We start from the raw sequence: 26,718 nt of genomic DNA on the forward strand, positions 1-26,718 counted from the left end.
GTACTTAGTCATCGTGATTTGTCTGATGAGTGACACATTTATTACCAAACATCTGCAAGAAACTTCCTCCTGTGTAGAAATATAGTGACGAAATTCAAGTAAACCAACTGACACATAAAACACTCTTTTATTACTAATTTGTTACAAAGTTTGTGATTATGTTTGGGTCTGCTTGAGTTTAACTTTGCAGGTTTTCACGCTGCTGTTGTCCCACATGTACAAAAGCTTTTTGTTGGGATAATATGACAACATAGCCAAGATGCCATTAGCTGGCCTTAGATCAAAACTTATATCAAGAGGACTCTCTTTCTTTAAATCGAAGGCATATGTCACTCTTCTGTCTTTGCCATCGGTGATATAAAGCACCCCACATGCAATGAAAGCATTTCCCGCTTTACTTGTGGGGTAGGCAGTGTTAATGACAGACTCCACGGAGAATGTCTCGGGGTTTAGCTTCGCAACCATCGTATTGTCACCTGTGTTTGATGCAAAGATGACCCACAGTCCATTTTCATCCACAGCAAACTTGAAATAAGTCTTTGAGTTGCGGAAAAGATAAGTCAGGTTATTGTATCTGCTGCGTGCCATGATCAGAGTGTTTGTTCTCCTGGTGTTCAGGTTAAATCTGTAAAATAAATCAAAATATCAGGTAAGTTAAGAAGCTGAGTACAGAAGTTTTGATAAGTCTTATGTTATAGTCACTTACTTTACAAGTCTGTGTGTTCCTGCGTTATGGAAGTAAAAGGACCCCTTGTAAACGACATGGCCGCACCCTTGGTAGAACTTCTTGACATCTATAGTTTTAATGCTTGTGTTTTGAAATGCCGAAATGTTCTTGTGCTCCATCAAAAGTCGACCTGGGAAAGAAATGTTCCTATGTTAAATCCACAATAACTCACAAACCTCTGTGATGGATGGTAGACTTGCGGTCGGTGTGTATGTCACCTGAAAAATGCTCGGCCTGCCAGTATCGACCTTCATTCAGCTGGGATGTGTCTGACATCCAGGATCCATAAGTGCTTTGCATTTTGGTGACTTCCTCCGAACATTTTATGCTCTTAATAAAACACTCTAGATTGAATACATGTTTTAATTAAATATTCAATAGATAAGCTGATAGATAGTACATACACATATAATTTTAAGTTTAATTCAAAGTTTTCTCACCAGTTTTTGTCCAGCTGTCATTAGTTGTCACATTCATCTGATTGTTGGTCCAAGGTGGATATGAAGAGTCTAAAATAATAAGATTAAAGCTAATTCACATTTTCTAATATCAAAAAAATATGATAGTAGTCTACCACTTTTATAAAACCTTTAATTTAATAACAGTCAACATTAGCCTATTACTTGATTTGGACATACAGTAGCCAGTGAATGAGGGTGGATGTTTATTTATAGTTTACTGATAAGTGCTGAGCAGTACGCTTAGGTTGTTATAAATTCGCTGTTAATATATTTTATCGAACCTTGGAATAAAAGAAATCTTAAAATCAGTATATTAAAGATGATGATACTCAAACCAAATATGGTAGATTTGAAAGTTTCTTACCACTTTTCATGGGTGCGCCAATAACGTTTCTAGTGCTATTAAAGACGTCACTCTTTTGAGTCGATTCTGTAGAAAATGAGTCTGTACAATCACATAAAACATATAATTTTTACAGATTCTGATGGTGTTTAGTGGAGCATCAGGTACAAGAGACAAACAGATACATTTATATGGTGACATATAATTGAAAACAGTAGTTCCCACCTGTAACTAATGGTATTGGTGCCCCTGTAACAGTCTCTATGATGTTATTATTCAAGGTGTGGCTGTAGTCTGGATGAAATGATGCTGACTCTAAAAAATAAAAAGTATGAGGGTTTGATATGTTTTTTATATAAAGTCTGTCAATAAAAAGTGTTTCTGACTCACAGAATGGTTGTTTACCAGACTCTATATTTGTTTTTTCAGTGTCAGCAACATTCAAAGCATCTCTGTCATCATCCGCTGGACGAGGTTTTGGAGACTCTGCAGAAAAGAAAATGAATTCAGCGACAAGAAAAAATTGACACACATTAAATATTGTGAAATCACATTGAAGAGGAACTTGAAGCCTTAAGTTACAAACAGCATTCAATCAAAATAATCAACTTCTTTAATATATTGTTGTACACTTCTCTAATTTTAAACTGAAATTTCTCACCAGTTTTGGTCCATCTCTTGTTGTTAGTCACATTTAGATGGGGTGAATGTGAAGAGTCTGAAATAATAACAAGAATAAGAATAATTCACATTTTTCATATGTTAAAGAATCTAATTTTTCGGAGAGTATCCTACCACTATAAAACCTTTAAAGGAATAGTTAAACATCTCTGGCCGAGAGTTAGATGAGAGGATTGATACAACTCTCATGTCTGTACAGTAAATATGAAGCTGCAGCCTACAGCCAGTTAGCTTAGCTTAACACAAAGACTGGAAATGTGGAGTCAATTATCTCATCTAACTCTCAGCAAGAAAACCAATAAACATTATTCCCAAAAGGTCAAACTATTCCTTTAATATTAACATTAGCCTGTCACCTGATCTGGACACGAAGAAGCCAGAAGATAATAGAAGATGTTTATTGTGTTTGTGGCCGAGATAACTGGCAAAATAACACCACTAGTAATGTATTTCACTGAATCTTGCAAGAAAAGAAATCTTTAACTCAGCACATTGAGGGTGATGATTCATGATCATGATGGCTGGGTTTTGAGGGAAAAGAAAAACTGCTGAAACTAAATGTGTGGTTCAGACGATACTGACACCAAATACTCTACACATGACAGTTTTTTTTTTACCACTTTTCATGAGTGTACCAATAATGGTTTCGCTGCTAATGAAAGCATCACTGATTTCATCAGCAGAAATTGGGCCTGTAGAGTGAAATGAAACATTATGTATGTTTTAAACTTGTGGTGAGTCGCTTCACAAATAATTCAAAACGCTGTATTTCTTACCTGATAATAATTTTATTGCCGCCTCTGTAACATTCTCTGTGTTGGTTTCATTCAAGGAGTTGTGGCTGTAGTCTTCATGAATTGATGCTGACTCTGGAAAATAAAATATATATATATAATCACCTGGCTAAATGCCACTAAATCCTACACACTGCACCTTTAAGAGATGTTATTGTTTTAAAGAAGGTACTAAAATTCCTGCGGAGTACCAAAAAATAAGTAACATCAGTAAAAATGTCCATTAAGTTTTTCTGCCGCTCAAATGTTTACTTACCTGTTTCCAAATTTGTGTCTGGAAGTTTCTCAGTGTCAGTAACATTTAAAACATCTCTGGTGTCATGAGCTGGATGTGTTGTTGGTAAAACTATGGAGACAAAGGTGAGATTCAAGTTATTCTAGATATTGAAAAGTGAATCGTTGCAGATGACCAAATGATTAACTGTTGTTTTTATGTTTTCATTTTTCTTCCATATTTATCTTCTTTTTCTAGATTCTTGTTTTTATTTTTTATTTCATTATCTTCATGAATGGGTAAACTGTAAATTTAAGTCCTCAAAGTCAGCATGAATTTAAACCTTTTCCCATGCTTTTCTTTTACTTTATCATTATTGTTGACAATTACTTTTCTTATTTTAATGTATTATCAATAACACTCTGTATTTGTGTTTTTCAGGAAGACTAGCAGTCATTAAATTGGCAGCTAATGGGGATCCTAATAAAACAATATGACAATAACAATAATTCAATAATTCAATAATTATGTCCAAACATTTCATAAATGAGTCCCAGTGTCTCCTACCTGTTAATATGTTAAATGCCGGATCTGTAACGTTCTCTGTGTTGGTATCATTTGAGGTGTCGTCTTCATGAAATGACTCTGGAAAATAAAACAGAGCTGGGTTTAACATTTTCTTTCATATCATTAAAGTACAGTTTATGTTCTCTACATCCTGCATTCAGCTGAACATTACAGCAGCTGATTTCATCAAGTTTCAACCAGAGAAACGAATCAGTGAAGCCGCCGACTGTAATGACTGATGGAGTGAAAACCTGCAAAATCCTTGACAACCACATTGCACATTATTAACAACCACTGACCACTTAAAGATCAGACTTAGGATTTTGTACGAATGTTGAGCTTGGATCATAGCACAAGAAGATTGTACTTCTTTTCACCAGTAATGAAAAATTTATGCATTTTTATATTAGTTACAGTTTATATGGGTCAAATTTTACATGACACATATGTAAAATGGCCTCAGTACAAGAAGAGAAAACTTTTTGGATTTATGTGTTTGTGAAAACCTATCATGACTAAATTCTAATAATAAAATCTAATAATATAATCTCTTTTATGCATTTTTAATTTCATATCAAAAACATTTTGCAGGTCAAGAGTTAATCCCAGTCATGTTTTAACATTCGTTGCTAATATTAACGGTGGAGTGTGAAGAATTTAGTGGCATCTAGTGGAACAGACTCGGCAGGAATGGAATATAATATTCATAAGTAAAATCAGTAAAGATGTCTGTCAATTAGGTTTTTCTGCTGCTCAAATGTTTACTTACCTGTTTCCAAATTTGTGTCTGGAAGTTTCTCAGTGTCAGTGACATTTAAAACATCTCTGGTGTCATGAGCTGGATGTGGTGTTGGTAAAACTATGGAAACAAAGGTGAGATTCAAGTAGATAAGTACAGTATGAGGTTAAATTGAAATCTGTGTGTCCAAACATTTCATAAATGAGTCCCAGTGTCTCCTACCTGTTAATATGTTAATCGCCGGATCTGTAACATTCTCTGTGTTGGTATCATTTGAGGTGTCGTCTTCATGAAATGACTCTGGAAAATAAAACAGAGCTGCTGGGTTTAACATTTTCTTTCATATAATCAAAGTACAGTTTATGTTCTCTACATCCTGCATTCAGCTGAACATTACAGCAGCTGATTTCATCAAGTTTCAACCAGAGAAACGAATCAGTGAAGCCACCGACTGTAATGACTGACGGAGTGAAAACCTGCAAAATCCTTGATACCACATTGCACATTATTGACAACCACTGACCACTTAAAGATCAGACTTAGGATTTTGTACGAATGCTGAGCTTGGATCACAGCACAAGAAGATTGTACTTCTTTTCACCAGTAAATTTATGTATTTTTATATTAGTTACAGTTTATATGGGTCAAATGTTACATGACACATATGTAAAATAGCCTCAGTACAAGAAGAGAAAACTTTTTGGATTTATGTGTTTGTGAAAACCTATCACGACTAAATTCTAATAATAAAATCTAATAATATAATCTCTTTTATGCATTTTTAATTTCATATCAAAACATTTTGCAGGTCAAGAGTTAATCCCAGTCATGTTTTGCTAATATTAACGGTGGAGTGTGAAGAATTTAGTGGCATCTAGTGGAACAGACTCGGCAGGAATGGAATATAATATTCATAAGTAACATCAGTAAAGATGTCTGTCAATTAGGTTTTTCTGCCACTCAAATGTTTACTTACCAGTTTCCAAATTTGTGTCTGGAAGTTTCTCAGTGTCAGTAACATTTAAAACATCTCTGGTGTCATGAGCTGGATGTGTTGTTGGTAAAACTATGGAAACAAAGGTGAGATTCAAGTAGATAAGTACAGTATAAAGTTCAAATCTGTGTGTCCAAACGTTTCATAAATGAGTTCCAGTGTCTCCTACCTGTTAATATGTTAATTGATGCCTCTGTAACATTCTCTGTGTTGGTTTCAGTCAAAGTGTCATTACTGTAGTCTGGAGGAGGTGATACCGACTCTGTCGGAAATAACACAGAATGGGAAATACCATAAATATATACTTAGTCAGGTTGTAGCCAAACAGTCACATTCACACGTATTACACAAGTTTATGAGATTAAATGAAATAAAATCATTAATGAGGTCTGTCAGTGAATTCTGCCACTCAAAATAATTGCTAACCAGATTTCATATTTGTGTCTAAAAGCTAAAGTAATGATACATGAATTCATGACAGTATATACAATATAACAGTTTCTTACCTCTTTTCATGGGTGTATCAGTAATGTTTCTGCTGCCATTGAAGACATCACTGTTTTGAGTCAGATCTGGAGAAAGTAGAGCTGTAGAATAAAACAAGACATTTATGTAACACTTACAGCTTACTTTTACTCATAATTCAAAACACAAAATGTCCTACCTGTTAATGATTTTATTGGTGTGTCTGTAACATTGTCCATGTTGGTATCATTCAAGATGTTGTGGCTGTAGTCTGGATGAAAGGATACTGACTCCACTAAATAAAAAGTACATTTTGTGGTTTTAATAATACACTCTAGATCAAATCAGTATTTGAATGAATTTTTCGATAGATAGAATATATACTGTATATATAGAAAGAGATCGATATATAGATATAGATATGGATAGATTATTTTCTCACCAGTTGTTGTCCAGCGCTCATTGGTCGTCACATTCATCAGATTGTTGGTCTGAGGTGGATATGAAGAGTCTAAAGTAGTAGATATAAAGCCGATTCACAATTTCTCATAGTTATGTTTATGTTCATATTTATATTTAACAAAAACTAAATATGGTACACATATATATAAATATGTTTCTTACCACTTTTCATGGATGTATCATTAATATTTCCACTGCTATTAAAGGCGTCACTCTTTTGAGTCGGATCTGTAGAAAATGGGGATCTAGTGAACTCAAAAGCTAAACTAAAGATTCATGTGAATATGTCAAAACTGAATCATGTTTTTTTTTCGTATTATCAACGTTAGATCTGTGAGTAAAGTCTTCCTGTCACTCTAAATGGCGGCTTACCTGATTCTATATTTGTGTCTAAAAGTTTCTTGGAGTACGTAACATTCAAGACGCTTCTGGCATCATCAGCTGGACGAGGTGTTGAAGATTCTGCAGAGAAGAAGATTAATTCAACAACCAGATATATAATACTGAAGATAAACTTGAGGCCATAACATAAACAACATATACAGTAATAAAAATCATGAACTCATGTCATTACTGTAATGAATATCTTAATTCTGAATGATTTCCTACCAGTCTCGTTACTTGACCAGCTGCTGCTGATATTTCTGGTTTCATTGACGGCCTCCCTGGTCAGGAATGAATCTAAATATGTAAAATCAGAGTAGAAACATAAAGTTAACTTGTCATCATGTTCATATTAATCATAATAATTAGAGATTTGATTTAGATTTGATGAACAAACTAAGATCCTTTTATATTGAAAAAGAGACAATAGTTAACTATTAAAATGATGCTAACAATCAGATATAGTGTCTGTGGTCAAAGTTGATCAGTGTTGGCTGCAGTGAATTGACCACAGTGACCAGTGTATGAGAGAAGGAAACAGTTTATTTTGCCATTTTTTGGCAAAACAATGAATGTTTGGCCCAAACTGAGCATACTGATGGACATCGGTAAAAGAGTAGTTTAAAAAGGTTATGTGGATGTTTTAACACTTTTTGATACTATAGGACACTATTGGATAATATTAACAGACATTTTTAGCTGACCACAACTGCCGTTCTCTGAGAGGGATTAATTAAACTATGAACTTTTTTAACCATATTACAACATCTAGAATCTTTGATACTAATTTCATGGGAATTTCATGTTATTTTAGTCTTTTTTCTGTCCTTCACCAGTTTTTTCATTCTGGTGAATGTTCGTACCTGTCAACATGTTGGTTTGATGGTGATGGTGTTCTCTGCTGGTGTTGGTTCTTGTTTTCTCAGGGCACCGAGCAGGACCAGGTGGACCGGGTGGGCCAGGTGGACCCCTTGGACCAGGAGGACCTTGAAATATACATATACAACAACTACAAGTCAAAACTGACCTACTGAACAATACTGCTGATCAATCACATTGGCTTTTTCATCTAATAAAAAAACAAAAAGAGCTGTTTCATTTATGAAATCATACTATTCAATATCATCTGAGAGCTGGAGGCTATCAGGTCTTTAAAATCAAGACAGCTTAGTATGAGTGTGTTTAGCACATTTCATGGAAGTGGAAATTGTGGCCTGATGATGGTGAAACGGTCATGAGATCACCACAAATTTATCCTCTTGAGAACATGAATACTCACAGCTGATTTCATGGTCACCATTCGTTTTTGAGATAGTACCTACCTTGACCTGATGGTGGCACAAGACAAAAGGTCGGGGGGGGGGGGGTCACTATATCATGGGCATCCTTGAATATCTACACCAAATTTAGTGGCAATCGGAGCATTATTTGTCAACATCTCTTGCTCTGAAATCTTGGATGGACTGATCAATCGACCAACCATAAACAACCAGATGTGGTGACAAAACCAGCAGACATCATTTCAAACACAGCACGTACAGTGGTGGATTTTAATGATAATGAAACACACAAAAATGGAACACACATTTTGTAACATTAGTTTGTCAGATTGAATCTTGAAGTGAATATTGAATCATCCATATCAGGGTCAAGTACGCTGTCATCACTCACCCTCAATGAAAATGTCATTGCAGGTCTCGCCTTTCAGTCGTAGAGCCCCTGGGTCTCCTTTAGGTCCTGGTTCTCCTTTTTCACCAGGGTGTCCTACACATTGACAGGTGTCATATTAATTTAAACCGCTGAGCTAAAAGTAGAAATAATGAGATAATCATGAGATCATTTTACAACTGTAAAACTGTCAACAGATGATCTTAGATTTTTTTTAAACATGAACTATTTCCTTTAAATACAGCCAAGTCAATCCATCAAGAGACACTGAAATGTTCCAGTTACTGAGTTAAAGATAAAAAGCACAAAAAGGTTCAAACTACAGCAACATACAGCAAGATTCAAGCATAATCATAATCGTAAACAATTTCCAACAATACCACATATTGCTAGTGTGGTGGCTATAGACAAAGTGTCTCTTAGACAACGAGTGGGATGCTCATGTTACGTAACGACTGTTGAACAATGAAAGACTGTTTGAAACTTGTCACTGAAATCTGTCTGAGAGTTTCCTCTGGAGCACATTTCTACACAGGGCATACAGATCTCTCACCTCTTTTTCCTCGTCTGCCCGGTGGTCCTGGTGAACCAGCTCTACCAGGCAAACCTAACATGCAAAAACATTGTGACTGTAAGTAACAAACTGAGCTCTGTTTAAGTAATTGATGTAGTCAATTAAAATGTCTGTTTTTTTTTTTTTTTACCTGGAGGTCCAGGTGGGCCTGGGAAATAAATAAATAAATAATTTCACATAAAGCAAATACAGTACAAGCACCAGTTACCGTCACACACACGGTGTTGGAACAAGTAATTAAAGGTTATAAGTGATAAAACTTACCTGTTAAACAAATTCCTCTGGAGCTATTACACATTTCTACAAAGGCTTTGACCTGAAATAAAGAAAAACAGAGAGAAACAGTAGGTGAAGTCAGTGTTGATTGTGAGTACACCTGGACAAACTGTCTGCACAAGTCAGAGGACTAAAATACGTTTTGGTCTTTCAATCACTTGAGAACAAATATGTTTGCTGTTATTGTGACAAGGAGCACTCGTCTTAGCCAGCAGAGCACATCTAAAGAGAGGAGATGATATATTACTTACATTTTACATATTATTTCTATTATTAGTAATAAATATTAATAATTACAAAGTGACATTAATGAGGGAGATCCATATTTAGAGTTATTGAAATGATCTGAGGTGCTCAAGAGGGTAAAAAAATTTAAAAAGCTTTTAAATATTTCATGGCTACTTAGTCATAGTTAAAAACATTCCTACTTGTTTCAGCCATTAAGGCCTTCATCATTGGCAATCAATACATTACATTAAAGGCTTTTTAAAATTTTTACCCACTTGAGTGCCTCAGATCTTTTCAATAACTCTAAACTAGTAGGATCCCTGAACCGAAGAGCACCAGAGGGATATCTTTCTACACCCAAGCAGCCCTCCATGCATCTCTTTTTTGACTGGAAATCAATATTTGTCAAGCTGAATGCAATGAAAGTATATTTTATGTTAAGTCTACTGGTGAGATACTTCAGTATCACTATATATGCTGTCCTCCCTGTGGCAGCGCCCTCTGAAGGAAGGTCAGTTCCCAGAGGATGGGCGTAGAGTCGAGGGAGGAGCAGGTAAACATTCACGCTCCACTGCCAAAAGCATTTATCCAGGAAACACTCAAAAGGAAAGACAGACTGCTTTGCTCTTAATCACTGCAACAGACTCTTTGGATTCTTTGGATCACATCCACATGCTTCTTATCCCAAAGGGGAAAAGAGAGGAACTGTTTCTATTTAAGATGACGGCAGAAATACTGTTCATTCTTCCCCTGTTCTCTCTCATAGGAATCTGTCATTCATAAATCTCATGCTTTATATTCTCACAGTACAGTAAACAGCCTGCAACATTCACACTTTTATTTAAAGAATCTTACAGGGACCATGGAGTATGTCATCAGCATCAGCATATCCTTCTCGTCTTTGTCAAGGCTTTGTTTTGGAGCTCCACTGTGGCTCCTTCTGCTGCGGTCGAGCGCCTTCAGCTGTCCGGCCTCTCCAGGCTCCGTGCGCAGGAATCCTGTCTGCAGCCTGCAGCTCTGTGCCAGCGCCTGCATCTGGGCGTCCAGCCTGACCACTTCCTCCGTCAGCTCCTTGTGTCGAAACAGCAGAAACACCACACCTGCCGAGCTCAGGAGCAGCAGCAGCACACACACCCCTGCCAGCAGCGCTTTCAACGCAAGACAAACTCCGCTCCTCTCCTTCATGTTTCAACACTGTCGCCTGCTCCACCGCTGCAGAGTTGATCTGCGCTCTGAAATTCACAAGCACATACAGCACATATCTGAATACCTGCCAACAGACGACACGTCAGTGGGAAATTACGCTCAAGCTGTCGGAGAGAAATAAACATGTCAACATGCATCTGGGAAACAGCTCAATTCTGTAGGGTTGCTTGATTTAGAAGCAGCAAGTGGACATATTTCCATAATGACACATTCTGCAGACAGTGTGGTGCTTCACATCATTCTGGTGCCTTTTTTCTCTCAATACTGTCACCAGTCCGTCCCACACAAAATTACATGGAAGTGGAACAAATAAGTTGTGAACAAGGGGAACATTCTTTGGATTTATAAAGGAGCTTTCAGAAGCAGTGAGAGCGTGGGGATACGTATGTCAGTGTCAAAATCTCCCTTTTATAAACGGGTTTTCTTTTATCTCAATACACAGCTCCAAACGTAGATTCTTTTGCTCCACTTTGCAAGTGACAAGTAACAAGTTTCTTCAATTACAAAAAGTTCTAATTATCCAGTTTAGTTTCTTCTACAATAAGGAAATAAGGTTCTTCAGCCAACATGGCATGAAAGCCTCCACACAAACTCCTAAAAAGGCCAATATCTTGATCAAGAGCATACCAGCTATTCATTGAGCTTGAAGGACATTTCATTATAAGCACACAACCTCTGCACGAACTCTATTCTCCCTTTTTAATTTTTCTTCCATGCTTTTCTTACTTTCAGTGATGCACAGTCTAATTGTGTGGGCAGAATTTTTTTTTAATTAAAATGATGAACGATTACAGATTATATTTTCTCACTCCCTTGTTCCTCCTTTTGAGTTGCTGGGTAAATCCCTGCTCTCTTTGACATGGGTCAGTCTGACCCAGCTAATTAATTTCCCCTTGAAAAGCCTCCTCGGTTGAAGAATGGGACAGTGGGGTTTCTTTTTTTTTTTTGAACAAAGCTAAATGTGAGGTCAGCCACTCTGGAGAAAAAAATGATACAGACAAAAAGTGATGAAAGACCTTCAGTTTTTGCATTCCTATGAATAAAAACAGTTGGTTTTTTTTTGCTTCTTTTTGAAGCAGCTTTGTGCTTTAGACGTGCACTGTTGTCCCGCCTGTTCAGGGTGTTCTGCTATGTAATGGTACTTGTAAGTGTTCCTAAGCAACTAGTAAAGTAAAGGCTCAACCAAGGATTTAGAAACACTTGAATCACTGTGATTAATTTGGCAGAAGAATGCTGATCATCTTTAAAACCAGAAGAGGAAGCACTGCGGGTCGTCAAACTGCTCTCTAGCTTAACCAGAGGAGTCAAGGACCAGAGAAGTAAGTATCGTTCTTTAATCATTTCTATATGAAGAATTTAAAATGGCTGCTTTCATGTTTTAATCGCGTTAAACAAATCTAAATAAACACTAGTTGCGTTAACCTCCGTTTGACTTTACTCAATTTACACGGACAAATATTTCTACAAATTATACTATATATATATTATTGGTTAAGATGTTCAGCTTTTATGAGGGGAAAGTATCATATTATAATTTCTTCTGATTGATGAAATAAGTTCATGAAGTCTATCATCTCAGATTTTAGGGTTAGAAGTGATGATATCACAAGATAAACCTCAAGCAAAGTGCAAAACTTTGAGGGTTTTTTTTCAGTTTTGCATCGTTATTTCTAAACTTGAATTCATACTTACCTTCATTACCCTTTTTACTTTTGTTTCAAAACTCTGATTCCATCAATATGCTCATCTTTTCTGATTTTGAACCGATCACACTCATTTCAATCCACTGTGATCCACTTTTTAAAAGATGTTTTTAAAAGATGCTGTTACTCAAAAGTATACAAAGTCAAGGGGGGCAGAATACAGAAATGGTTTGGGTATCTGTCTATAACTGACTATAGATTTGAAATATAATATCTAGCTCATCATAAAGCTTTGTGTGGGTGTGGTTTTACTGTGTTACATCCCAGCACTCAAGGACAAGAGCATTACAAGGGATGAAAACGAAGGCTGTCCAGAGATTAAGCTTCTTCTTGTTGTGTTTTGACTAATAGATAAGCTTGTTTTGTCTGTTGGTTAACAGAGACAGACGCTTTATGACCATGCATCAAACTCTCTGCAGGCAGAAGACACAGTGAGCCTGCTCAGGCGTGTGTGTGTGCGTGTGTGCATATACCTGGCTGGAGTTGTGAAAAAGATGCTGCCGCTGGAGACACTCACCATCTGCCCCATGAAACTTGATACAATGTTTGAAGTTGTCATTCTTCTTCTTCTACTGCTGCTGGCTCTGCTCCTCACCGCCTGGAGCAGAACAAAGCGCTCACACATACCAGGTAAGAGAATTCAGCTGCTGTTCCTTCAAATAACTTGTATAGATTGAGCCGCATGTGCAGGTGACTGTGGGTATAAGTAGATAACAGAGACATATATGTTTTATATGTTTGTGCATCACATTACCGATTAAATGACACAATATTTTACTGATTGAATGTTTTTCCTTAAAGCATCATAGTCAGCTTCAGAGTATTGTCCCTGAAGATGAACTCATGTGTTGCTTTAAGTAGTTTATCATCTTTCCTGTCTGCCAGGTCCTTCCTTCTTGGCAGGACTCGGTCCGATTCTCTCCTACGGCAGGTTCATCTGGATGGGGATAGGAACTGCGAGCAACTACTACAACAACAAATACGGCAGCATGGTTCGCGTCTGGGTTAATGGCGAGGAGACCCTCATTCTCAGCAAGCAAGTCCTTGTGAGATAAAACAGTTCATACAGTCCCACAAATCTGTAATCCGACAAAGTCAGAGCCCGGCTTCTCTTTCAGGTCCTCTTCAGTGTACCATGTTCTGAGGAGCGTCAACTACACAGCCAGATTTGGGAGCAAAAAGGGGCTGGAGTGTATTGGGATGGAAGGGAGGGGTATTATTTTCAACAGTGATGTGCCACTCTGGAAAAAAGTGAGGACATATTTTTCTAAAGGTGAGAAATTCTCCTCCTTTTCTACACATGTTCACATATTAAAGAAAATCAGATTAAAGTCTGGCGATAACTGAAACGCCGCTTGGTGGTATTTGAATTACTGTGGATGTTTCACAGCTCTGACAGGCCCTGGCCTCCAGAGGACAGCGGCAGTCTGCGTGAGCTCCACAACCAAACACCTGGACAGCCTGCAGGAGATGACCGACCCCTCCGGACATGTGGACGTTCTCAATCTGCTGAGAGCCATAGTGGTGGACATCTCCAACAGGTTATTCCTCAGGGTGCCTCTCAATGGTCAGCTGCATGTTCACTATCTGTATATCCTGTACTTAAACTGTGTATTTTCTCCCAGTAAAAAAAAAAATATCCCAGTTCTTGTCCTGAAGCCTGTAGCTCCTGACTTTATTTTTTCATAACTCAGAGAAGGACTTGCTGGTGAAAATCCAAAACTACTATGAGACCTGGCAAACAGTTATAATTAAGCCTGATATATTTTTCAAAGTGGGATGGCTGTACAACAAGCATAAAAGAGCAGCGTAAGGTCCTCACACACACAACAGTAACATCTCAACATCTGGCTTGTGATTTCTTCAATCTAATCTTTGTGTTGTTTTTTGCGCCATCAGCCAAGAGCTACAAGATGTAATGGAACACCTTCTTGAAATTAAAAGAAAGAAAATTAATGAATCAGAGAAGCTGGATGACGAACGTGACTTTGCAACAGAGCTGATCTTTTCCCAGGTCCATCTCTTTTGAACGCCTGTGACACAGCATTAATGCACTAATGATATTATATGTTCGCTGCACTCTGATTACCTCCGTTTGCCCGTCTAACAGAACCACGGAGAGCTCTCAGCAGATAACGTCAGGCAGTGCGTGCTGGAGATGGTAATCGCAGGACCTGACACGCTTTCCGTCAGCCTCTTCTTCATGCTGATGCTGCTGAGACAGAGGCCAGATGTAGAGCTGAGAATAGTGGAGGAGATGAACTCTGTCGTGAGTAAGTGCTTCCGTGCTTTGTTAATTTCAGTTTCTCTCCATGGCTACTAAATATCAAACTATTTGATTGATCTAAGAATGCTCCATTTTTAATTTCCAGGTGAAAAAGGAGCAGAAAATGTTAATTATCAAAGCTTGAAAGTGCTGGAGAGTTTCATCAACGAGTGTCTGAGGTTTCATCCTGTGGTCGATTTCACAATGCGTAAAGCTCTAGAAGACGACAACATCGGAGGCACAAACATTAAAAAAGGCACCAACATCATTCTCAACATCGGTCGTATGCATAAGACTGAATTCTTCCCAAATCCTAAAGAATTTTGCCTGAAGAACTTTGATAAAACAGTAAGTTAACTTAAGGCTGTGCAACAATATGTGGCTCTGACAAAACAAAAAAAAATCTCCTTTATCTCCTCTGTCTGGCAGGTGCCCAACCGTTTCTTCCAGCCCTTTGGCTGCGGGCCTCGTTCCTGCGTGGGCAGACATATCGCAATGGTGATGATGAAGGCCATCTTGGTCACTCTGCTGTCTCGTTACACTGTGTGCCCTTGCCGAGGCAGCACCCTCAGCAGCATCAAGCAGACCAACAACCTGTCACGGCAGCCAATGAAGGACGATCACAGCCTGGCCATGCGCTTCATCCCTCGAACGACACCACCTCAACACACTCAAATGTGAGACATAACAGCACCGTTACACTGAGGATGAAAACTACAACTGTTTCACTGAAGACCTGCTACTCCCTGGACAAGATGAAAGTGTGCAAAAAATATAACTCCTAGCACTTAGGGTTATTATATATCAGAAATATTTAGAGCAATTAAATGGTAAATTTGTGGTCAGAAAAGAAATTATGCTTACGTTGACATAACTGACCTTTAACTAATACAGTTGGAGGTTTCAGAGCAGTGCAAGAGTGGATTTCTGACCCATGTGGCGCAGTATGGAAAGCCAGGGAGGACATGGTTAAAGATTTTGTTTTGCTGTCTTGAGGTCACAAAATATACAAAACAAAAAGACCAGAAATATGTGCATGTCTCAGTGTAGTGACAAACTGTTCGAAACAAACTCTTACATGATTTAGTGGTTCATGTTAAAGATGCCTTGCGGAGTTTCCTTGTAAACAAACAAAAGTTATGTTTATATTGGGTGTTACTCACCAAAACATTATGTGTATCCTTGAGGCCAAACAAACACTTTGAATGCACTTTTCTCCTCATAAAACATTTGTAGCAACAATTTTTTAAGTATTCTAAGTCCTGCCTTGTTTACAATGGTTTGTTAGCTTGCAGTAAACTGTTTATTGGCTGCAGGCATTTGCATGCGTGTCCTCTTGACGGCGTGTACGATGAAAACAGACAAAACAGGGACACACACAGCGCTACTAGAGGTCAGAAACTCCACAGGGTTGTTTTAATTAACCCTGCTAATGAAGACACTACTATCATGTTATATCTCTTACTAAATATTAAGTAACACTATGGTACAGTGAGTAGTGTTAGTAAACATCACACTGTAATTTCAGCACACACTGGAAGGTATGAAATATTAGCTACATGCACATCTTTTCTTCTTATTTCTAATTAGGCTCTGATAGATGTGAATGGAAATGTGGATTATGCAGAAGGGGGCATCAAATCGGTAAAATGTTACTAATATTTTTGATATTTGCTGTCTGCTTAATGCTTATTCAATACATATTTGATATATTTTCATGTAGCAAATATTAAATGTAGACCTGTATGAGAGGAAAAGGTAATATGATACAAAAGCACATAGTTTAGCCAATCCTTTACAACTCAGCTGCTCTAAACATTTGGCTGCTATTCAGCTTTTTAATCCTTTTTTTGCCCTCCTATTTCTTCATTTTCTTTACCTCCGATGTCCCTTATATATTCTATTATTCACTCTACATATCTACAATGACATATTGTGTATAGTGTCCGTTCTTTGCAACATCTTTCTGTGATATATATTGTTATATGTTCTGTTTCTGTTGACTAAATAAAAAAAAAAACATATGAGAAGAGAAAAACATCAAAAAATATTCTCTTTATCATCTTTATGTTTTCTTCACTTCTAGTCCAGCACATCTGCTTCATCGCCTCTATTGAATGAATGATCCATGAGTCAAAATCAAGTTAATTTACATGTGTTGAATTTATTTATAAGTTAGGAGAATGTAGTGACAGGCACTCTATGAAACAATGATTTTTTTCTCTGTACCACAGGCACAAATCAAACACGCCACCCTGGCATTAGCACATAAGGCGTTGGGTTAAAGTTTAGACACATTGTTAGCGTCACGCTGCACTTCAAATCAGGACACAGGCAAAAAAAAAAAAAAAAAAAAAAAAAAGCCAAACTTTCCCTTCAGGTTCAATTAAATAACAGGCTGAGACAAGTCGGACAAACTGAAGACCAAATCTGGCAACACAGTCAAACAGTACATGAAGCACAATGATTTTTTTTTTTTTTTGCCTTTAACTGAAACTAATATAAAATATTTTCAGTAAGAATATAAATCCAATAAATATGTTTTTCTTCAATACTGCATTTATACAAAAATATAATAATCAAAAAACACTAAAATCCACCTTTCATCTGACTGACAAACCAGAAACATGAGTGCATAGATAATCATATTACACAGAATGCAGCATCTGCAAAACACGGAGAACTGAATTTAGCACATGAGAAATGGACAATATGGACATTACCTTCACTGTTAGATTCAAGTCAAACTATTCTCATGTAAGATGTTGAGTTAAAGTTGAGCTAATACTAAAACCAAGTCCATAACAGACAGAAGTGTTGTACTCCTGAAAGATACCAGTATTTTCTTCTCTGTGCTTCTCCCAAAACATCTGATAATGAATCAATCCAATGTCAGAGTTGTTGCTATGTTTTCCATTTCAATCAGTTTTAATGAACTTGAAGATAGAAACAGTTTTAACTGGTGACAGCAATAAAGTGTTTTTAAGATGATAAATGAAAACCTGAGACCAACCTTTATGTCTTTGTCTAAATTAAGCAGGACATAATCTCTCTGTGAAAAAATAACTAGAAATTTATGGTTTTCACCTTATACAGAGAATATCATATGTAATATCCATTCCATTCACAAAAAAATGCTTTAAATTGAAATTTTCAAGTCATTATGGAGCCCTGTCATCATTTTAAGACATTAGTGTTTCTCTGAAACATCAAACACCCACAAGAGTTTAAATACATCATCTTTTGGCCTTGAGGTTTTTACCAGCCATTAAGTATTCTGTCAACTGTTAAAAATCAATCATTTATGGACAAAAAAAACCCCAAATCATGCTGAATAACGTATTGTGGAAGTGAACAACAAATGGTTAACACTGTAATGTAAAGATGAGAACGCACACCATCAGACGCTCTGTGTACCTTCCTCTTCAGTCCGGTGGTTGTGTCGCTTGGTGGTGTCAGTGCAGGTGTTGCAGTCGGGGCTCAGTGCTCCTGTAAAGCTCTCTGACAGTGGTAGAGCAGGCAGTCGGGCAGGTCGGGGACTGGAGAGCGCAGCCACACGGCCAGCGTGTCCGCATGCACACGGCAGTGCATCAGACATGGCTGATCCCGGAGGAGCCGGCAAGCTACAATACCTTCCATCCCTGCGGGGAAAAAATTATAAAGGTTTACTCACCAACACTGTAAGATACAAAGTGAGGATGAAATTAACACATATCAACCTTTTGGTCAAATACTGTATGTTAAATTTAAAATATGCATAAATCATGCTATCAGATTACCCAAAATACAAGTTGACCAAAGAAAAAAAGCTTGAAAGCTCCAGAACAAGCAAACAAAACATACTTTATAAAGAGTTTATGTTCTAAAAGCTTTATTGTTATTTAATAAATTACTTATTTATTAATGCTTACAGACCTGAAATAAGGCATTAATAAGAACAACTTTGGGTTGTTGTGTGGTGTTTGTCCTCCAGCATAACTTGCTTTTTAGGTTCAATGGATTATTACTGATCTGCAGAGCATTAATAACTGATTTATTAGCATGAATTAAGTAAATTTAGAACTTATTTTCTGGTCTGCATATACAAATTCATTTTTTATACATACATAAACACAAAAAAGACAAAAATGCTTAAATAGAGCAGCTCAAAAACAGCACAATAACAAATGACATTGAGCTTCACTGGATGTCAGCAAACAACTATTTGCTATGTAAAGATATAGCAGAGTAATGGCAACCTGAGCAGTGAATGAAGTCACACTCCCTCTGCGTGTGTTGTTATCCGAGCTTCTCTGTTTTTTGTTTTGGTAGCCACACCGGCCGCACGTGTTAGTGCATGTGCACTAAAATATGTTTGTGAAAATGTTTCTGTTTTGGTCTGAGATGTTGGTGCTATAGTGCGTCATCTAGTGGCTGAATGTCATGTACAGCAACAGTTTTAAAATATGATTTGTTAGAAAGTGGTGCCGAACAATAAATATAGTTGTACATATGTGAAAAACTAATGCATACACTTGTTAAAAACAATAACTTTAAACACAAGGTCCACTTACTAGCCTTTCCTTAAGTTTCAGCTACATCTCACAGTCTTCATCGGTTGATATTAACATTCAGCTGATGAAGACCATGAAAAAGTGGACCTTGCCTTAAAGTTATATTTCTACTTTTTAACTACTGATTCCAAGGTTGAGACTCAACTTTCAGTCCTAATGTACAAACTAATAAGAGTACTCTAACACATTACAGTAACGTGTTATACTGGTTATAACATCCCTTTACCATCAAACTATACACTCAGTGATGGATAATTTATTCACCTATGATCTCCACAACATGAAGCTGAAGTTTCTTCCTCAGCACATTCAGCGTGGCTTTGAGAGGTTCTTGGACATCATTTATGAGTCTCAGGTTCTGCTTCGTATCATGAGAGAAGGCCAGCCACATCGTCCCGTACTCCTCTGTGGACACCGCCAAAGGTCTGCTCCAACACACAAACAGGAATTATGTGAAACTAACGTAAGCAACAAACAGTATCATGACTCTGTAATGAAACCAGAAAATATTTCACCTGACAAAGTTGGTTAAAGGCAGTTTGTATGAGAACTGCACTGCTTGAGGTGTCCCGACAGGAACGTGGAAAGACACCGACCCGACTACTTCAACATGAACGGAAGGCCTCTTCACAGTCAGGGAATACTGACACACCGCTACACTGTGGCTTCTCACCTCCTCCACTGGGCTGTCAGACACACAGGATACCTGAAAAACATAACAAGAAACGGTCCTTTAATATGAAAATCTAATAAGGATAGTATAAGACTTCATTAATGCTTTTCTGCTCAATAATTTACCTCAAGTTCTTCTGAATCAAACTGTAGTAGTATCTGTTGAATGTCAGAGTCAGAGGAGTTGGTCATAAAAACAACTAGCACTAAAGAGTCCTCTTTCTGCACATGACAGGCTGAAAGATCCAGACTTTGGTTGCAGCACAGAGGAGTGATTTCTGAGCAAGACAACCCAGAGAGCTCTGCAGGAAGATGGGAACTGAGATATGAGTCTTTAGGTCCGTCTGGGTCTTTGTGTGGAGCAGGATCTGCAGCTACCATACCATTATCCCTGATGAGAGAGGGCTTAGTTCCCTTTGTGTTACTGTCTGTTAGTTCCCCTTCTACATCACAGGTGCCATTAGCAGTGGTGAGGCCCTGAGCGAGTTGGGATGTCTGTTTGGGTGAGGAAACGTCCGTTTCAGAGGCGATGTTGGAGTCCAGTAGGTTGTTACACAGCAAGTTATCCACCGTGCTGGGAGACGTGACGAGGGAGTTGGGTATTTGCTCGCTGACACCAGCGGATGAACCCTGACCTTTGGCTTTTCTTCGGAACCTCTGGGGCGTTGGCTCAGACTTTCCCATCTGTGAGAAGGAAAACTTTGAGACATTACTGTCATGTTTACGGTAGTGCACATTTATTGTTATCACTGGGTGAATTTCACAATAAAAATTATAAAAGGCAACAATATAAACATCAAAATGGCAGAAGATTGATACTGTAGAGCCAGTAGATCCTGCTCTCCCTGTATCAGATTCCATTCCTCCCTTGTTTGAAACTGATTTGCCAATATAGCCTCAAGACTTGCACAATTTAAATTAGCATCTTTTTTTCTTTTCTTTTCTTTTTTTTTCTTTTTTTTTTTTAAATCATGCACTGGGTGAGCCTTCAGGATTTACTCAACAGATTCATGTTTGTCAGACGGCTGCAGCTGCTTCACTGTAAGTGACTTCCACATGCCATAAGAGGGCACTAAAATCTTATGGTTATCTATTTTATTTAATCTCATATTGTCATTATGATATCCCACATGTTTATCACAGCATCTTCCTCAATATTGTTCAGGCCTTTAGAAGACTTTCTGAGCTCACCAAACACGCAGAGCTTTGGGAACTCAGGCCGACAAACAGCGAAGAGGCCAGCTGCTTTTTCTCTTGCTCTGGCTCAGGGGTTGGTATTGGAGTTTGAGTCTGACTATGTGAGCTGTCAGCCTCCTTCTGCTGGCTGGGTGACTGGACTGGACTGGGAACCTCAACCTGGGCAGTTTCCTCCACAGGTTCCTTATGGGCCAGATAGCCCTCCCTCCCCCACACCCTCTTCACTCCATCCAGATTCAGAGTCGTGGAGCTGAAACACAGATGGCAAATCACCAGAGTGAGCTCAAAACAATACAATGCAACATAATTCTGCCAGCAGAGGCATGCATGTTGCGTCCACATACCCTCCTTTGTGCGAGATGTCGGTGCTATCTCCTGACAGACCGGAGCTTATGGACAGCAGCGTAGGAGACTGTCTGTCGGCTATGCTGCAGGAGGACATGCTAATAGGCAGGGACAGGCTGTAGGGCTCCAGGCTCAAAGCTGAGGCAAACAAAACAAATCAAAACAAGGCAGTGCACATGTTGCCAAATTTGCAACGGTCTAAATGTTTTAATGGGCTTTACCTTTTGCCTGGGCTAGTTCCTCTTGCCGTTGATGGGGAGGCTTGTATGGAGCAGCACCAGCCGCTAACGCCTCGGACACAAATCCATCCAGAAATGATAAAGAGGAGTCCACCTGGAAAACAACATAATTACAACTGCAAGTTTACATTTATTATTTAATGGGGTGGGAAAAAAGCATTTGGAAAAGCAGTGTTGAGTGTTTAAATGAGATAGAGGTGCAAATAAATACACCTCTATCTCATTTTACACTTTAACTATGATATGAAACTTTACACCAGTGGAAGCATCTGTGTATCTGTACATTATTCTGGTTGTCAACCCGACACTGCATCTGATACCGAACTGTCCTCTTATCAGACTGTTCCAGACATGCTCAAACAGCTGCTAACGACTGCACCTAAAACGGTACAATTACAGCTGAGTTGATGATCTCTAATATTTTGTTAAGTACTGTCATCAATCTAATCGACTCTGTGCCAGGGAGAGCAAGCGTATGCAGGCTTTTTCCCAACCATTAGATAATGAGCCCTTACTCTGCCCGAGAGGAGGAACTACAAAGTGACATCATCTGCTGTGGTTTCAAGAGCTGAATCATTTTACAGTAATTATGGTATTTTATGCCAAATGCCGAGATGTTTCAACAGAAGTAATATTTCAAATCTAATTAAATGACTCCATGTTGTCAATATATCAGGTTTCTATGACTATGGATAGTAAACAACATTACCATGATAGCATCCTGTACAATTTAACATCATTATCATAATTGTGCGGCCCTGATTGTGCGTTACCTCCAGGGGCTCCATGTGAGCATCTCGAGGCAGCACCTTGGCTCGTAGTTCAGAGTTGTGGCTGAGGTACTGCAGCTCCTGAGCTCTCTGTCTCAGCACAGTGTCCATGGAGCTGCTGTATGTTTCACAAACCTCCTGAGCCACAGAAACACCTGCCCCGCCCTCACAGAGCTTGGTCATTGCTATGAGGACCCAGCTCTTTGTTTCACTGCTGGTGTGCTTCATGTCCAACAGCTTGGCCAGCAGTCTCAGCACCGCGGCTGGTTCCAGTTCCTCCATCAAATGAGAGTATTCGCCGAGGACCTGTGCATGGTAGAGACGGGGTTAAACTTTAGCGTTCGAAATGCTATGTAGTGAAGTGACACTTTGAGGAACAGGGGAAGGGGTGTACTGTCTTGCTTCTTAACAAACTGACTTAATGCTGCTGGTCATGTTTAAAGCTATCTTATCTTATCTCTCAAGGCTTAATCTGGCCTCTGGCTGCACTCTTCAATCCCTGTGAGCCGCCTGAGATCTCCTCAACAAGCACTTCTGATCCCCCATCAGAATACACTCAGCTTTTATCGTCTGGATCCTGAGGCTATTATTTAAAGCAGTGGTTTCCAACCTAGACCACTGGCCGCAAAAGGTTGGGAACTATTGATTTAAAGGGCCTGCCCGAGAAAACTCATGCCAACTAATTCTTTATGATTTTTTTAAACGTTTCTAATGGGGGTTTGCTCTTATTTTCCGCATTTAACTTGCGTTTAAAAGCATTTTGTATTTTCATCCCCTCACATATTTTACTGTTCTTATTTCCTGCAGTTTGTAAAGTGATTGGTAAAGCCTGCTCTGCTCCAAACTTTGCATTCTTTCCCTTCTTCAGCTTCTTGTCTTTATTTTAATTATGAGTTTTGACCTTTGACTTTTTCCCTTCTCCATGCACCTTGAAAATAGATGAAGTTGTGCCTACTCTGCTTTTATTTTAATCATGAAAGAATATACCAACTGCTCATAAAGTCTATCGTGCAAACATCTCTTACCCAGCTGATGACTTGTAGGAAGCGCTGCGGCAGTTTGCCAGGCTCTCCTTGCAGCAGAGAAACATATGAATCCACAGCAAATAGCCTCAACTTCCTGTCCTCCTCCACACTGTCAAATCCTGGGCCATTAAAGAGAAATTGAACATTATTAGATTGAGACTGCAAACTGAAATAATCTAATATGACAACACTTGAGTGCTACAGAATAAGCATTTGGGTTATCTCACCCTCAGATAGAAGTTTAAGGAAATTGTTTGGGATGTCAGGCTGCATCGTGTCTCCACCCAATGAAAACACTGTGTTCATGGTCTCAATGAACCATTCATTGTCTGGTGCATATGTAAAATGGCTTATAGGAAAAAAAACACAATAAATAGGAACAAACAAGGTATTAGAAAATATAACAGAATATTAAGTCAATATAACATAATAGAGAGCAAAGTGTGTGACCATTTTTATTGTCTACAACCAATAAAACTGTTTGTCTAGATTGTAAACTTCCCAGTTTTTCTATTATTATTATTATTTCAATGTGTGGGCCATCAGATGTAAATGACAGTCATATAACACTATACGCTGTCTCTTGCCTCCGCTATCAATACACACAAAAGGATATTTTTCTGCCAGTTCTGCCACCTTCCCCACCAGGTCAATAGTAGTGTAGTCGTCTTTACTGATGCTCAGAAACTCCAGCATCTTCTCAACAATGACCGTGACGTTCTGGGCGTTAGTAATCCGAAACAGCAACTCCAGCACCTACACAGAAATAAGAGACCCACAATGCTGGAAAAAAACCCCAAACCTGATGACACTAAAATCCAAACTACACCAATATCCGTCTCACCTCACGCTTGATGATGAGGTCAGGGTGATCTAAACACTCTATGATGGTCATCTGATGCTGCAGGGCCAGTTTAGGATCCTGCTGGACCACATAGGTGAGGGCCTTCAAGCCTACAGTTACATCAAATTAACAGAATTACTACAGTGAATATCTGAGATCTTGATTGGAAAAAAAATACTTCTTACTTAGGATTTCTTTCTTACCAAGATATTTGAGATTAATCTTAGGTGACAGCACAAAGTTGCCGATGCACTTTGCAGCTTTTTCCAAAAGTTCAGATTTGGGATGAATTGTGTAAATACATTTTACACATTCGTATAATATTGCTGGAAATAAAGAGAGATTTGTATAAGTGGCTGATATTGAAATGAATTCAAACAACTAAATTAATCAGAAAACACTATTTTAAATCTAACATACCATAGGTGATGTTATGGTTCATCTCTGCTCTTCGTAAAGACTCGTCAAGGACTTCATACATGATCTCACTTGCGCTGTCAAAAAACAAAGAACAGACTCAGAAAATATACTCGCAAGAAGTTGGGCACAGAGCACAACCACAAGATACTACAGTCATCCAATTTATCCGGGGACATAATAAGTGATAATTACCTCTGGTCATTTTTCCCAAGTAAGGACAATATTCTGAGGAGTTGGATTTGAAGCCAGGGAGCAGGAACGCTATGATAATTAAAATCCATGGGCAGTTTTCCTCCCACCACCTGCTTCAGTATGGTCACAAAACATGCTGCCAGATCCTTATAACCTTCAGGATTCTCCTAAAATGTAAGAAAAGTACATGACAGGACTAGATTACACTACAGTAGATCAAACAGAGATGTCTGTATAATGTTTTCTCAGCCTTAACCTTAGAAATAATTACAGAATCCAGAAAAATACCATACTAATTACCGTGATCATCTGTAAGTAGATGTGTAGTGAGGCTGTCATAACACCAGGATCCTTGTCGCACAAAGCTTTGCGAAACTTGTTGTGGATGTGTTGAACTTGATTCGGTGCTATTAGGTAGAATTTGTACAGTGCCAGAACAGCTTTTCGCCGTATGATTTCTCTATAAATACATCATAAGAAACCTCTGTAAGGCATAATATTCAGACAGGTTTATTAATCGAAATGGAGAGGCAAAGAGTCTGTCTTACTTTGGGTGAGTGAGTTTCTCTTCCACCAGAGGAAGGATCGCAGGTATCATATCTTTGGGGAACATTTGGCTGACAACAGTTAGAGCCATGCACACTTCAATAAGGTTTGTGCTCTGAAGATCCTGAAAACATGTAAAACACATTGATGTCCTTTATTCTCATTCAGACTCAAGATGACAAATGCTGTAAAAACTCAAACTGAACACCCACCTTTAATACAGTGTTCACAAGGAGAAGGAGCAGCTCATGACTTTCGTTCAGAAACAAGGAGACAGCGAGGTAACCTGCAGATCACACAAACGTATTGTCGGTACAGGGATGTGTGGGAGGATAGTATCACAGCATCATAGTTAAGCCAGTATAGTTGTTATGGTGACAAATGAGGACAAGTTCTGCAGAACGGCAACTCTAATTTCGCCAATTTTAAAAACATTTGTGCTTATTGCAACATGAGCTTTTTGATTGATGAGCTTTGTAATACCTGCAGGCGAGGACTGAGTATAATTAGAAAAGAACATACCGACTCTCTTCTCCAGAGCAGTGCCTTGTTGAGCCAGTTTGATGGCGTGAATATAGCTGAACGAAGCCTCATAACCCAACATTTCACAGTAGATGGCTCTCACCATGAGCTCCTTCATCTGCCTCTGAGGATCATGACACAAGAAAGACACTTCAATACACACATCAATACTTCCATGTATCACTCAGCCTGTTTTACTAATCTGGTTTCTTGCGCAAAACCAAAATGGGAATAAAAATCCAAAGGTCCATACCATGGAGGTGTTGGGGGATGACACCTGTTCTTTGATAGATGCCAGTTCACGTTGAATGAGTTTCTCTTCCTCCTGAATGGGAGAAACACAGTTAAGGATAACGAGCAAAACAAACACTGTGCTGTGAGGAAGATTGGCACTGAATTGCTCTAATTGATGTCATTAACCATATTAGTTTAATGACCATACTTAAACACTAATGACATCAGATCCTCTTTACATAACCACTGAACATTTTCAAAGGCGTACTGTGCCAATACACTTTGTGTCAAAATTGGTTTAGCTAAGCAATCTATCACAGTGAAAATGTTGTCACAGCTGTATTGTCTTTGTGTTGTTATGCAGATATAAACAGTGACAGTTTATAAAGCTGTTCCTGATTCATAAA

General features: G+C 38.5%; 3 protein-coding genes across 9 annotated transcripts in view; 1 reads left to right on the top strand and 2 right to left on the bottom strand.

The window, feature by feature from the left end:
• On the bottom strand, positions 1-13,136 carry LOC137183145 (gliomedin-like). 6 transcript variants are annotated; one of them, XM_067589970.1, is made up of 28 exons: positions 13,004-13,136; positions 10,433-10,809; positions 9,338-9,389; positions 9,204-9,221; positions 9,053-9,106; positions 8,503-8,595; positions 7,695-7,817; positions 7,057-7,128; positions 6,820-6,909; positions 6,610-6,675; positions 6,428-6,496; positions 6,185-6,280; positions 6,027-6,107; positions 5,690-5,782; positions 5,503-5,592; positions 4,749-4,826; positions 4,557-4,646; positions 3,788-3,865; positions 3,263-3,352; positions 2,989-3,081; positions 2,193-2,249; positions 1,937-2,017; positions 1,757-1,846; positions 1,553-1,633; positions 1,168-1,236; positions 946-1,071; positions 707-857; positions 1-625 (listed from the first exon to the last, which is right to left on the bottom strand). In XM_067589970.1, the coding sequence occupies exons 2-28, from the start codon at positions 10,760-10,762 to the stop codon at positions 157-159; spliced, it is 2,880 nt and encodes a 959-aa protein (XP_067446071.1). In that variant the 5' UTR covers positions 10,763-10,809; positions 13,004-13,136; the 3' UTR covers positions 1-156. The 6 variants fall into 6 exon arrangements, with proteins under 6 accessions (XP_067446071.1, XP_067446072.1, XP_067446073.1 ...); XM_067589971.1 differs by lacking the exon at positions 6,185-6,280; XM_067589972.1 differs by lacking the exons at positions 4,749-4,826; positions 5,503-5,592.
• LOC137183159 (aromatase-like) lies at positions 10,756-17,169 on the top strand. Of its 2 annotated transcripts, XM_067590005.1 has the most exons (10): positions 10,756-12,102; positions 12,906-13,116; positions 13,372-13,522; positions 13,605-13,759; positions 13,877-14,053; positions 14,181-14,295; positions 14,386-14,500; positions 14,597-14,759; positions 14,859-15,100; positions 15,182-17,169. In XM_067590005.1, exons 2-10 carry the CDS (start codon positions 12,981-12,983, stop codon positions 15,431-15,433), a joined length of 1,506 nt encoding a protein of 501 aa, XP_067446106.1. In that variant the 5' UTR covers positions 10,756-12,102; positions 12,906-12,980; the 3' UTR covers positions 15,434-17,169. The 2 variants fall into 2 exon arrangements, with proteins under 2 accessions (XP_067446106.1, XP_067446107.1); XM_067590006.1 differs by lacking the exon at positions 10,756-12,102 and having other exon boundaries at positions 12,865-13,116.
• The window catches only part of ap4e1 (adaptor related protein complex 4 subunit epsilon 1), a 12,203-nt gene continuing 2,376 nt past the window's right edge, over positions 16,892-26,718 (bottom strand). The window contains exons 2-21 of the mRNA XM_067589959.1: positions 26,331-26,402; positions 26,078-26,201; positions 25,768-25,841; positions 25,558-25,679; positions 25,310-25,469; positions 25,010-25,176; positions 24,818-24,891; positions 24,601-24,723; positions 24,398-24,507; positions 24,166-24,309; positions 23,781-23,889; positions 23,554-23,672; positions 22,532-22,834; positions 21,741-21,852; positions 21,519-21,657; positions 21,169-21,424; positions 20,104-20,661; positions 19,821-20,011; positions 19,570-19,730; positions 16,892-18,393 (exon numbers count right to left, since the gene is read on the bottom strand). Coding sequence (XP_067446060.1) covers positions 18,233-18,393; positions 19,570-19,730; positions 19,821-20,011; positions 20,104-20,661; positions 21,169-21,424; positions 21,519-21,657; positions 21,741-21,852; positions 22,532-22,834; positions 23,554-23,672; positions 23,781-23,889; positions 24,166-24,309; positions 24,398-24,507; positions 24,601-24,723; positions 24,818-24,891; positions 25,010-25,176; positions 25,310-25,469; positions 25,558-25,679; positions 25,768-25,841; positions 26,078-26,201; positions 26,331-26,402 — 3,279 coding nt within the window. The 3' untranslated portion in view covers positions 16,892-18,232. The remainder of the gene's footprint in view (positions 18,394-19,569; positions 19,731-19,820; positions 20,012-20,103; positions 20,662-21,168; positions 21,425-21,518; positions 21,658-21,740; positions 21,853-22,531; positions 22,835-23,553; positions 23,673-23,780; positions 23,890-24,165; positions 24,310-24,397; positions 24,508-24,600; positions 24,724-24,817; positions 24,892-25,009; positions 25,177-25,309; positions 25,470-25,557; positions 25,680-25,767; positions 25,842-26,077; positions 26,202-26,330; positions 26,403-26,718) is intronic.

The sequence above is a fragment of the Thunnus thynnus genome, chromosome 5 (genome assembly GCF_963924715.1).
Source record: "Thunnus thynnus chromosome 5, fThuThy2.1, whole genome shotgun sequence".
Taxonomy (NCBI): domain Eukaryota; kingdom Metazoa; phylum Chordata; class Actinopteri; order Scombriformes; family Scombridae; genus Thunnus; species Thunnus thynnus.

Excerpts from the sequence above, each read along its gene's own strand:
- LOC137183145 (XM_067589970.1), bottom strand. The coding sequence starts at position 10,762 with ATGAAGGAGAGGAGCGGAGTTTGTCTTGCGTTGAAAGCGCTGCTGGCA. Across the intron at positions 6,910-7,056 it reads CTGGTCAAGTAACGAGACTG|AATCTTCAACACCTCGTCCA; the intron begins GTAGGAAATCAT and ends TCTTCTCTGCAG. Across the intron at positions 6,676-6,819 it reads AGACACAAATATAGAATCAG|ATCCGACTCAAAAGAGTGAC; the intron begins GTAAGCCGCCAT and ends CATTTTCTACAG.
- LOC137183159 (XM_067590005.1), top strand. The coding sequence starts at position 12,981 with ATGCTGCCGCTGGAGACACTCACCATCTGCCCCATGAAACTTGATACA. Across the intron at positions 13,760-13,876 it reads GAGGACATATTTTTCTAAAG|CTCTGACAGGCCCTGGCCTC; the intron begins GTGAGAAATTCT and ends GATGTTTCACAG. Across the intron at positions 14,760-14,858 it reads GGAGATGAACTCTGTCGTGA|GTGAAAAAGGAGCAGAAAAT; the intron begins GTAAGTGCTTCC and ends TTTAATTTCCAG.